The 11,676-nt window shown below is 36.3% G+C and overlaps 1 protein-coding gene across 5 annotated transcripts in view; it reads left to right on the plus strand.

The window, feature by feature from the left end:
• The window catches only part of agap1 (ArfGAP with GTPase domain, ankyrin repeat and PH domain 1), a 184,740-nt gene extending 177,810 nt beyond the window's left edge, over positions 1 to 6,930 (plus strand). For all 5 annotated transcript variants that reach the window (XM_026262123.1, XM_026262124.1, XM_026262125.1 and 2 more), the window contains 2 exons: positions 2,431 to 2,686; positions 4,005 to 6,930. In XM_026262123.1, coding sequence (XP_026117908.1) covers positions 2,431 to 2,686; positions 4,005 to 4,211 — 463 coding nt within the window. In that variant the 3' untranslated portion in view covers positions 4,212 to 6,930. The remainder of the gene's footprint in view (positions 1 to 2,430; positions 2,687 to 4,004) is intronic.
• The last annotated feature ends 4,746 nt before the right edge of the window (positions 6,931 to 11,676 follow it).

An 11,676-nucleotide genomic window follows, 5' to 3' on the forward strand; every position in this document is an offset into this window, starting at 1 on the left:
AAATACATTTCATTACACTAAATAATGTTCTTTTTGGCAGCATCATAAGACACCTTTAAGATTTCAATTTCAAATAAATCATTTTCTTTTGAACTTTTTTTTAAATCAAAGAATCCTGAAAAAAACTCAATTTTCTTTACAAAAAAAAAAAAAAATCTGCAATAATGGTTTTAAATATTGATAAGAACAATAATTAAAAAAAATTATTATTAATTTATAATTAAGCACCAATACAGCATATTTGATTCCTGAAGGATCTTGTGACACCGTGTGCTGAAAAATAGCAGGACTAGTCTCATAAGAAACAAACTGTTATTGGCTGCTTAAAAAAATCGCTTGGACCGCCCCTTCCTGTTGTCTTCAGTGTCAAAGCAAACTGAACCAGAAGTTATGCTTATAGGCAAATGTCTGACTTTAGTTTAACATCAACAGGTGATTGCAACTTGCCTCTTTCCCAAGTGTGTCATGTTTGTGTGTGTGTGTGTGCACTTGTGAGGCTAGCTGTGACCTTAGACAGAAAATCTTTGAATGTGCTGTGGGGGGTTCAGGTCCGTCAGCATGGCTTCGCTGCTTTGATTAAGAAGGATGTCACTAAACCATCGATCCCCTGGGCTATTGATTACCTATTTTTATCCATCTGCCTCTCTGATAAAATGTTATCTCCTCTGCACTCTGGCCCCTGACATCCATACATGGCTAATTTGTAATCAGGGTGTCAGTTTAACCCTTTGAGACACAGTTGAGTTCATCTTTCAAAGCCCATCATGGCTGTGGCATTGAGCAGTGGATAGACCGTATCAACTTGGAAATAAATAAATTGGGTAATTTTTACAATCATTTTAAGCATGATATTTGCAATCTAATTTATCATTTAATTTTTTGTGTATTTAAAGTTATTGGTGAATTTTAATTCATTTACAATAATAGATCAGATTTACACACTGGTGCAATGTTTTTCAACCTTCTTGATTTCATGTATTTGGACTCCCTGAGAGGCAGCTGTGTTTTAGGGAACAGCTCAATATCCTCTGCCCAACTCCCTTCCCCTCCTTGGGGGTATCAGAACTCCCTCTGCCCCTCAGATAGGAGCTGAAGCTGAACTAATCCTGAGTTGTCGGAGAAAGGCTGTTTACTCTGCGGGGATTAACAGAGATTAAGTGCGATCATAGCACAGTTTGAGGAGGGGATGCTTTAAATGATCCCTCTCTTGTTACCCTGTCAAACACACACTTGCATTTTACACTTTTATGCCACTTCATTCAGCCACTTCAGTATGTTGCTTGCTTCCTCTCTGTTTGTTTCTTGCTGAACCTGCAGAATCGAACCGGTGTGACATCACAAACTAAATCAGGCCAAACCATTAGTTTGGAGTACATTTTGGGAATTTGAAAGAGAAACTCTCAACAAGTTCTGTCTACAAATTTGGTGATAATACGCAAAACACACACAAGTAAAAATATGAACACACTGGAGAGCTGCTTAATAATAAAAACTTAAGTTGTAGTTTTAATTGAAAGCCACACTGTTTCTTCATGTTTAATACTGTAAAGTGCTTGCTTTAAAGTATTCTCTTGTAATAAGTGCTATATACAGTAAATAAACATAATGTGACTCGACTGAAGTGCTGAATTGCAGAGCTGGTTCAACATATCCATTTCACATTGATCAGATGCTTTCTCAACTGCTGTTTTCTCAACACTGACGTTTTTGTATGTTTATTTATACATCTGTTTTGTTATTGAGCCAGAAGCACAAACTGCTCATTAACATATTTAGCTTTTCAGGTATTCAATTTATTATTTTTGCACCCCTAAAGCCTGATTTATACTTCTTTAAACCAACAATTAATGGTCTGGTTTCTGCAACTTTCAATAAAAGGACCAAAAACCTATTTTTAATTAAACTTGAAAGAGATGAAGACTTATCTTGATAATTAGCGATATCTACTGATATGAAAATTTTTGTCACGATCATTTTTTACCATATTGCTCAATCCTACCCCTAAGTGAGCGAGGATCAAAAAAGATCTTAGATGTGAGTATATTGTACAGTCCATGAAGTGAGACATACATTTACACACATAGACAGCAATCATTCAGAATGTCTCCTGTGGTTATATTGTTTCTGCTCTGCTCAGTATAATATATATATATATATATATATATATATAAATATATATATATATATATATATATATATATATATTTTTTTTTGTGTATTAAGCTATAGATGCTGCTATGTTTAATAGAGATGTTTGGCGCAGGACTGGGAACGAAATCAAAAAGCTGTACACGAATCCCATCAAATTTTAAATGTCAGTTGGAATGAGAGCGAGATCAAAACATGCCACCGGTGTGAACCATGTGTTGACAGCGCAGCATTAATTCAATCCTGAGCCTTAATCTGGTTTCTGTGTTTGTGTGCTTTCAGAGAGGAACGTGAGCGCTGGATCAGAGCCAAATATGAGCAGAAGTTGTTTTTGGCATCGCTGACGTGCACAGAGCTGACTTTGGGACAGCAGTTACTGCGGGCCACGGCGGAGGAAGACTTGCGCTTCGTGGTCATACTGCTGGCCCATGGCTCCAGAGATGAGGTCAATGAAACCTGTGGGGAAGGTGATGGCCGGACAGCCCTGCACCTGGCCTGCCGCAAGGGAAATGTTGTGATCACGCAACTGCTCGTATGGGTAAGTGCTACACTTTTTTTTTTTTTACACACAAACTAATGGCCAGGGTGTGGGTTTTGAGTAAAAACCTTTTCACCACAAATTTGCAACCTAAAGAATAAACTTAAAGGGGATCAGTTGAATAGTAAGTTTTATTATCTGTCAATTCAATATTCTGAACACATTTCATCTGGTCTGTTGGCAGACTGGCAAGCAAGTTCATCTTTCTAATTTCAGCAGTAATAAAAAATGGAATAGACACGACTGTTATCTACAATAATTAACATTTCTGATGGGATTAAGGTCAACAACAAAGGTCATAAGTAAAAACATTTGTGCATAGTTCATAAAGTGTTTTGTTTTGTACATTTATTACAATTCCAAATAAATTGTGCTTTATGTTTCTAATAAAGTATTTTACAAATTTCATTAGGTTAATGTGCGTATGGAATGATAAATACCTGGTAAGGGTTTTTGAAATGGCAGAAATAATCATTTTCTGGTATTGTATCAGACTGATGTAGATTGTTTTTTAATATTTATATATGTATCTATTCAGCGTTGGGCGCATTGCAAGTAACTTGAGTTACGTAATCAGATTACTTTTTTCAAGTAACTAGTAAAGTAAGGGATTACTTTTTCATTTGCTGTAAAATATCGGAGTTAATTTTTCAAACATGTAACGCCAGATATTTATTTTCCCATTTATTAACTAACAGCTCTGTTACCATGTTGAGAAAAATCTGCTGTAAATGCAGAGACGTTGTGTGAAATGTGTTAATTCAATAGTTACTATAGTTCTAGACTAGATATGAAGACGCATTTACTTATCTCACTTGCACAAAAACAAATTTAGTATTCCTCAAAATCAATAAAAACTTAAATGCAAACTCGGAATACTACGCAAACCTGCAATAATTAAATGTTAATTAAATATGTTAATAATTGAATTTACATTTCCTTCAGCCTGAGGCTTATTCATTTCACTTTTAGTGTGAAAGGGCTTTTACATATATTCCAAAAATATAACTTTTTTTATGTTAAAAACATACAAGCAGGCCAATCTCCGATAAGAAAAATTATTTTCCATAAAAATTTACTAAGTAATGCAATTAGTTACTCTTTATGGAGTAACATATTATTGTAATGCATTACTTTTAAAATTAACTTTCCCCAACACTGTATCTATCTATCGTATTTTTACTGTTAAGATTAATGTGCATATGTATCCCAGTGCGTATGTATTTCTCTCTGTTCAGTTTGTTCAAATCTAGTTTTTAAGATAATAATAATAATAAATGTTCTCTTGCTAACTTTCTTTCTTTCTCTCTCTCTGTAGTACGGTGTTGACATCATGGCACGGGATGCTCACGGCAATACGGCACTGGCATACGCACGGCAGGCTAACAGTCAGGAGTGCATGGATGTCCTCCTGCAGTACGGCTGTCCTGACGAGCGTTACCCGCTCATGGCCACCCCAAACCTGTCACGCAGAAACAATAACCGCAATAACAGCTGCAGCAGCATGAACAGTGCAGTTATATGAGAAGTACACTCACATACACATGAACATGTATTCTGGTCAGCACTCCTCCTCCCTCCCTACACACACTCCTTCACATGTACAGCTGCACCACTACATCAGAATCATGAGACTATACCGGACTCAAGGGAAAGCCCCCGACCGACACTGATGAAGAAGCATGAGCAGAGCTACTGTGTTTGCCTGACTTTACAATCCCACTGGTTGAAAAAGTTGTCATGGGCAAGGGCTTGGCCAGTCATGTGTCATCCATTTTTTTTTTTTTTTTGGGAGAGTGTCCCACATCCAGTGTCTCGCTGCATTGTGGAACAAAAATTCAAACAATCCCGGAAAACACCAGGTTTTCTGACTGTGCCAGGTGCATGCTGGGAGAATAGAGTGTGTGTTTGGTAACTGATGAGCAGGTGTCATATCAGTCTAATAAATGACAAAGCAAGACAGGAAATGATTGAGCAGCATGGGATACTTTTAAGCTGGATCTTTAAAATGACCCAGAAGAACCAGAGAACTTCACTTGGTCGCCGTGTGTTTCTGAACTTCCATCTCACCACTCTGACACTGATTTTTCTGTCTGATCTTATTTTCTCAGACTTGTTTTTGCATCCGTTCTATGCCCATTAGGACTTTTTTTTTTTTTTTTTATTGAGCCCTGAGTTTGAATCTGACATGGTCTTTAAACTGTTTTTGTTTTACGTTGTTGAGTAGCATTTGTCTAAGTGCTCATTACTGGACCAACGGCAGATTCTTAAAAACAAGTATTTTAAGATTCATGTTCCTCAGAAGTAAAAGGGAATTGTGTTTTTATTTTCATCAGCTTTTATTCAGCAGATTTTTTTACCTTAAAACATTAATCTAGCCATATATGTCGCCCATACGTCAACTCGCTGTTTACTTGAGCTTACAGTAAAGTTTGCAGGCATTTCAGAAGTGAAATAACCCATCCAGAATCCAGAAATTAGAAGTGCAGGACTGAAGCTCAGTCGTTCAGATCTCCACAGAGTATCAGGAAAACATAGGACTGAACCTCATGTATCTCAAAGAAGAGAAGGGCTCTCTGGGTCTTCAGTCCTGATCTGTACATACTCTTCTTCCTTTTTTCTCTCTTCTTCTATTTTTTTTTTCTAAGTAGTGTACTATATAGTAAAGCTTTTCAAGAAAACTCTCCCCCTGACAAAAGGCGTTATTATATAGTTTTACCTCACCCCCTTCTTGTTTCAGTGCAGTCTGAAGTTGCAATTGTGCCTGTCTGAGTCGACTTCACTCTTTCCGCTCCCTTTCTCTGAATCGTTCTTCATAGCTTAGTTTTCCTCTTTGCCTTTGTCTTCTTCCTTTATCACGTGTCAATGAGTATTAAAGCAATACAAAGTCAAGATTCAGCCAGGTAGACACATGAGTAATAGTTTTTGACCGCGTTTTGGACATCACCACACTAGTCTGCGCTGCCGTTGTTATTAAGAGATGTAAACCCGATGTAAGACTCTGTCTCAGGGCGTATATGTCATTACTAGAGATCCCATGAAGGCTTTGATATTGACTTATTCCATAATGTGATTTGATGGGTTTGATCATTTAATCTCAGCTGCCATTGATTTTACTCTTCACTTGGTAGTAGAAATGTGAAGGTACTTGTCTTAGGGTTGAAGATGGGAGAAGATCTGTGTTGTCGAATGTATATTCCACAAAACAAACGATCTGGGAAGTCGATTTGATAGACATTTGGGACTGTGTAGAGAATCTTTCTGAGCTTTCAAAGGCTTTAGTGAAGGATGTGAGAATAGAAATAAAGATAGAGGTATGTTGATTTTCAGCTCGTAAGCGTGCAGTTTTTGCATTGTGTATATATAACGTAGCAGGCCTTTAGAGGCTTTACCACAATAACCATTATTTATGACTAAATGCACTACAGAACACAGATCACTTGTTGTGAAGAACCCACAAAATAATGTCCACTCTGAATCCTTTTTGTGGAAAAACACTTGTTTTTGATCTTTTTGCATGAATGGATGTAAATGTTCTCTTCCTTGTGTAAATGTCTTCGTCTTCATAACAATGACTGTACCCTGACAGGTGACGCTAAAGAGTCTGCCATTTTAATCTGAAAAAATACTTTTTATCAACTTTCTTCTTTTTTTGTCTGTCCTCCCATCTGCTTCTTGTGTAATTCTTCTTCTTGGGTAAAACATCTTTTTGGATCATCTGTCCATCTGTAACTGAATAAAGAAGGCATGAATGAGCAAAATAAACAAAAATTACAAGCAAATAATGCAGACTTAAATGGGGCTTTATCATTACGTTCCAAGTTGCTTGAAAAAATTCTCAGTTTTATTTGCATTTCCATTCACCAGTCATCGCTTTGTGTAAATAGATGTAAAAATTGAGAAAAACATAGTGTTTTTACCTTGTTTTTGTTTGTTTGTTACCTCATTTCAATGACAGTCTCCATGTTAAGTTCAAACCCAAGAGACCTGTTTAATTATTTATGAATATGCTAATCTGAAAGGGGAGGAGCTCTCGCACACTACTTGGGTTTTGCATTTGTTCCTTAATTTAGTACATTGGCATCACAACTATCATTCTGATTCAAATTATTGGTGTTGTATTTCTAATTATTATTGTTATTATATTGAGTTTGTGTCAGCTGTACAGTACTGTGTTGAAAAATTATACCTGATGCAGAGTCTTATACTGTATGTGTCTCTTTTCAATAAAAAGCTTCTTAATATAACGTTCTCTTTTTTGATTTCTACCCTTTTATTTTGTGTTCTATTTATTGTGAGATATACTAAATTACATGGGTTCAAGAAGAAAGAAAGTACACCCACATTATGTAACTTTGTAATATTTATTCATAGGATTTATACTGGTTGAAACTTTGTTTTAAGGTGTCCTTGTTACAGTGTAATTATATATTTAAGTCAAGTCACCTTTATTTATATAGCGCTTTAAACAAAATACATTGCGTCAAAGCAACTGAACAACATTCATTAGGAAAACAGTGAGTCAGTAATGCAAAATGACAGTTAAAGGCAGTTCATCATTGATTCAGTGATGTCATCTCTGTTCAGTTTAAATAGTGTCTGTGCATTTATTTGCAATAAACTCAATGAAATCGCTGAAGATCAAGTGACCCCAACTAAGCAAGCCAGAGGCAGGCGTCAAGGAACCGAAACTCCATAGGTGACAGAGTGGAGAAACCAGGCTCAGTTGGGGGGCCAGTTCTCTGACCAGTCGAAGCCAGCAGTTCAATTCCAGGCTGCAGCAAAGTCAGATTGTGCAGAAGAATCATCTGTTTCCTGTGGTCTTGTCCTGGTGGTCCTCTGAGACAAAGTCTTTACAGGGGATCTGTATCTGGGACTCTAGTTGTCCTGGTCTCCGTTGTCTTTCAGGGCAGTAGAGGTCCTCTCTAGGTGCTGATCCGCCATCTGGTCTGGATACGTACTGGATCCGGGTGACTGCAGTGACCCTCTGATCTGGATACAGACTGGATCTGGTGGCCACGGTGACCTCGGAATAAAAGAGAAGTAGACTAATATTAGCGTAGATGCCATTCTTCTAATGATGTAGCAAGTACATCTGGTGTTATGGGAAGTGTTCCCGGTTCCGGTTTACCTAATTAATGCAGCCTAAAAATCCTTTAACGGATTTGGATATTAAAAGCATATTAGTATTTCATGTGTAAGACAGGTTAAAGGGATGGGTATTTAATCTAGATTTACACTGCAAGAGTGTGTCTGCCTCCCAAACAATGTTGGGTAGGTTATTCCTGAGTTTAGGAGCCAAATAGGAAAAGGATCTGCCGCCCGCAGTTGATTTTGATATTCTAGGTATTATCAAATTGCCTGAGTTTTGAGAACGTAGCGGATGTAGAGGATTGTAATGTAAAAGGAGCTCATTCAAATACTGAGGTGCTAAACCAGTCAGGGTTTTATAAGTAATAAGCAATATTTTAAAATCTATACAATGTTTGATAGGGAGCCAGTGCAGTGTTGACAGGACCAGGCTAATATGGTCATACTTCCTGGTTCTAGTAAGAACTCTTCCCGCTGCATTTTGGACTGTAGTTTGTAGTCTGTAGTTTGTTTACTAAGCGTGCAGAACAACCACCCAATAAAGCTTTACAATAATCTAACCTTGAGGTCATAAATGCATGGATTAGCATTTCTGCATTTGACATAGAAGCATAGGCCGTAATTTGGATATATTTTTGAGATGGAAAAATGCAGTTTTACAAATGCTAGAAACGTGGCTTTTTAAGGAAATATTGCGATCAAATAGCACACCTAGGTTCCTAACTGATGACGAAGAATTGACAGAGCAGCCATCAAGTCTTAGACAGTGTTCTAGGTTTTTACATGCAGAGTTTTTAGGTCCTATAATTAACACCTCTGTTTTTTCAGAATTTAGCAATAAGAAGTTACTCGTCATCCAGTTTTTTATATCGTCTATGCATTCCATTCGTTTTTCAAATTGGTGTGTTTCACCGGGCTGCGGAGAAATATAGAGCTGAGTATCATCAGCATAACAGTGAAAGCTAACACCTGATGATATCTGCCAAGGGTAACATATAAAGCGTGAAGAGTAGCGGCCCTAGTACTGAGCCTTGAGGTACTCCATACTCACTTGTGATCGACATGATACCTCTTCATTCACTGCTAGGAACTGATGGGGTCATATAATTATGATTTAAACCATGCTAATGCACTTCCATTAATGCCAACAAAGTGTTCAAGTCTATGCAAAAGAATGTTGTGGTCAATTGTGTCAAACGCAGCACTAAGATCCAATAGCACTGATAGAGAGATACAACCATGATCAGATGGTAAGAGCAGGTCATTTGTAACTCTAAGGAGAGCTGTCTCAGTACTATGATACGGTCTAAATCCTGACTGGAAATCCTCACATATACCATTTTTCTCTAAGAAGGAATATAATTGTGAGGATACCACCTTTTCTAGTATCTTGGACAGAAAAGGGAGATTCGAGATTGGTCTATAATTAACTAGTTCTTTGGGGTCAAGTTGTGTTTTTTTGATGAGAGGCTTAATAACAGCCAGTTTGAAGGTTTTGGGGACATATCCTAATGACAATGAGGAATTAATAATAGTCAGAAGAGGACCTATGACTTCTGGAAGCACCTCTTTTAAGAGCTTAGATGGTATAGGGTCTAACATACATGTTGTAAGTTTAGATGATTTAACAAGATTATACAATTCTTCCTCTCCTATAGTAGAGAATGAGTGGAATTGTTCCTCAGGGGGTCTATAGTGCACTGTCTGATGCGATACTGTAGCTGACGGCTAAATTGTTAAAATTTTATCTCTAATAGTATCGATTTTAGAAGTAGTTCATAAAGTCATTACTGCTGTGATGTTGGAAAATGTCAACATTTGTTCTATACTGAATAATATTAGTTAGCAACATGTACTTACATAGGGTTAGATTTAGGATTATTGCATGTAATTATGCATAATTTTGTGCTAATATTATAGTACATGTAACATGTAACAAGGACACCCTAAAATAAAATGTTAGATTTGTATTATATATCTGTTTTTACACAGTATCAGTGGGCTGTATACAGTACAATATATTCATATTCAGCATAACTGGATTAATGATGCTGAAAATATAGCTTTGTATCACACAAATAAATTATATTATATTTTATATTATATTTTAAAAGTCAAATAGGAAATAGTATTTTCAAATTGTAATTATATTTAACAATATTAATGCTTTACTGTATTTTTGATCAAATAAATGCATAAGAAACGTCATTAAAACTATTTAAAATGTGTGTTTTCAAACTTTTCAAACTCATATATTTAATATTAAGCATTGATGAGTAGATAGATAGATGAATGGATAGATAGATGGATAGATAGATAATATTTATATATGAGCATTCATATAAATGTGAATTTTTTATTATATATAAGATATATTATGATAGATAGATAGATAGATATTTATAAATTTATAAATGTTATTATATATATATATATATATATATATATATATATATATATATATATATATATATATATATATATACAGAACTAACTTTATTCAAATATATAATTATTTATTCAGAATATTTATTGATTTTACATTTACTTTGACTTTTGCTTCAAAGTATCTCAGTGTGTTTTACTTTACAGATCTCAAATACAAATCAACTTTGTATTGTTTCTCTGAAAAGGTTCAGGCATGTAAAGTTAATTGCACACGTCCATGTATGTCCTGTGCTTCCCGTACGCCTAGTTTGGGTTTGTCAGCGGGTGCGGCCCGCTCTCTGGCCTCCGCGGTGCAGATGAAGGCGTTAAAGCCGGACCCTGCCGGCTCACTGTGTCTCTAATGAGATAAAGATCCTCTAATCCCCTTCTCATCCTCTCCCTCTCAGGAAGAGAGCTGCAGCTCCACAAAGCATCCAAAGAGGGGATGCAGGGCTTGATGCTGCCCCCACAAAAGCCCCCTGACCGGGAGGACAAAAGAGGCCTCAGCAGCCCAGGAAAACAGATGTAATTAAAGAGATTAGACAAGGCAGAAAAGCAGAGGGGGAAAAAAAGAGCAATCTATAGAAAGAGGAAATGTTTTAGGGTTGAGAGGGGAAGTGGGAGCGTGATTATAAGTTAGTGACAGGAAGTGTGTTTGTTTTCTTCTAATTCCTTTCACAAACATTTGCAGCTTGTAAGCTGTTGGAGGTTGACAGGCTAAAGGAGCCATGGGAAATGAATCCTTAAAATGTCAGTGGTGCTCCAGAACCACGAAACCCTGAAGCATCTTGTCCAGATCTAGTCTGATCATCTTTCATCATAAATCAGTTCCACTTAGAAATCCAATGAGCCAAAGCGCTGGTTCAGTGCATTAACAGAGCTGTTCATCTATCATGATGTGTGTGTGTGTGTGTGTCCCAGCTCTCAAACACACAATAATGGCATTAGAAATGCTAGAGAAGCCCTGAAATGAGGCATGAGCTGCACCATCATGTTGTGATGATAATCCAAATGTTCAGAAAGAAAGAGCTGGAAAATCTCATCCTCTAAACTTGGCACACATGGCGTTGTCACATTTAGCTTCAATCTTAAATTTTGTTAACATCTGTTAAATCTGTGTCTAAAACTTTGAGAGGACCCCATATTTCTCTGTTACAAATTGAAGTAGTTAATAAATCTATTTCTAAATTGGGTTATTTAATGTGACGTGCAAAGAGTGCTGTACTTGACACCCACTTCCAGGAGTGTGACACTTCAAAAAAATTAAATAAAAAGAAAGTGCAAAATGCATTAAATTGCATTGTGCCTGTCTTAATTTTGCTGTAAACAAATGTATTAGAAATGGCCAAAATATAGTAAATTCATTCCAAAATAGAAAATTGTATTCAAAATTGTCATTTAAAAACAAAAATGTTAATTTAATATATATTGCAAATGTATTTAATATATAAATGTATTTTTTATACATCAAA

This window comes from Carassius auratus, chromosome 6 (genome assembly GCF_003368295.1).
Source record: "Carassius auratus strain Wakin chromosome 6, ASM336829v1, whole genome shotgun sequence".
NCBI lineage: Eukaryota > Metazoa > Chordata > Actinopteri > Cypriniformes > Cyprinidae > Carassius > Carassius auratus.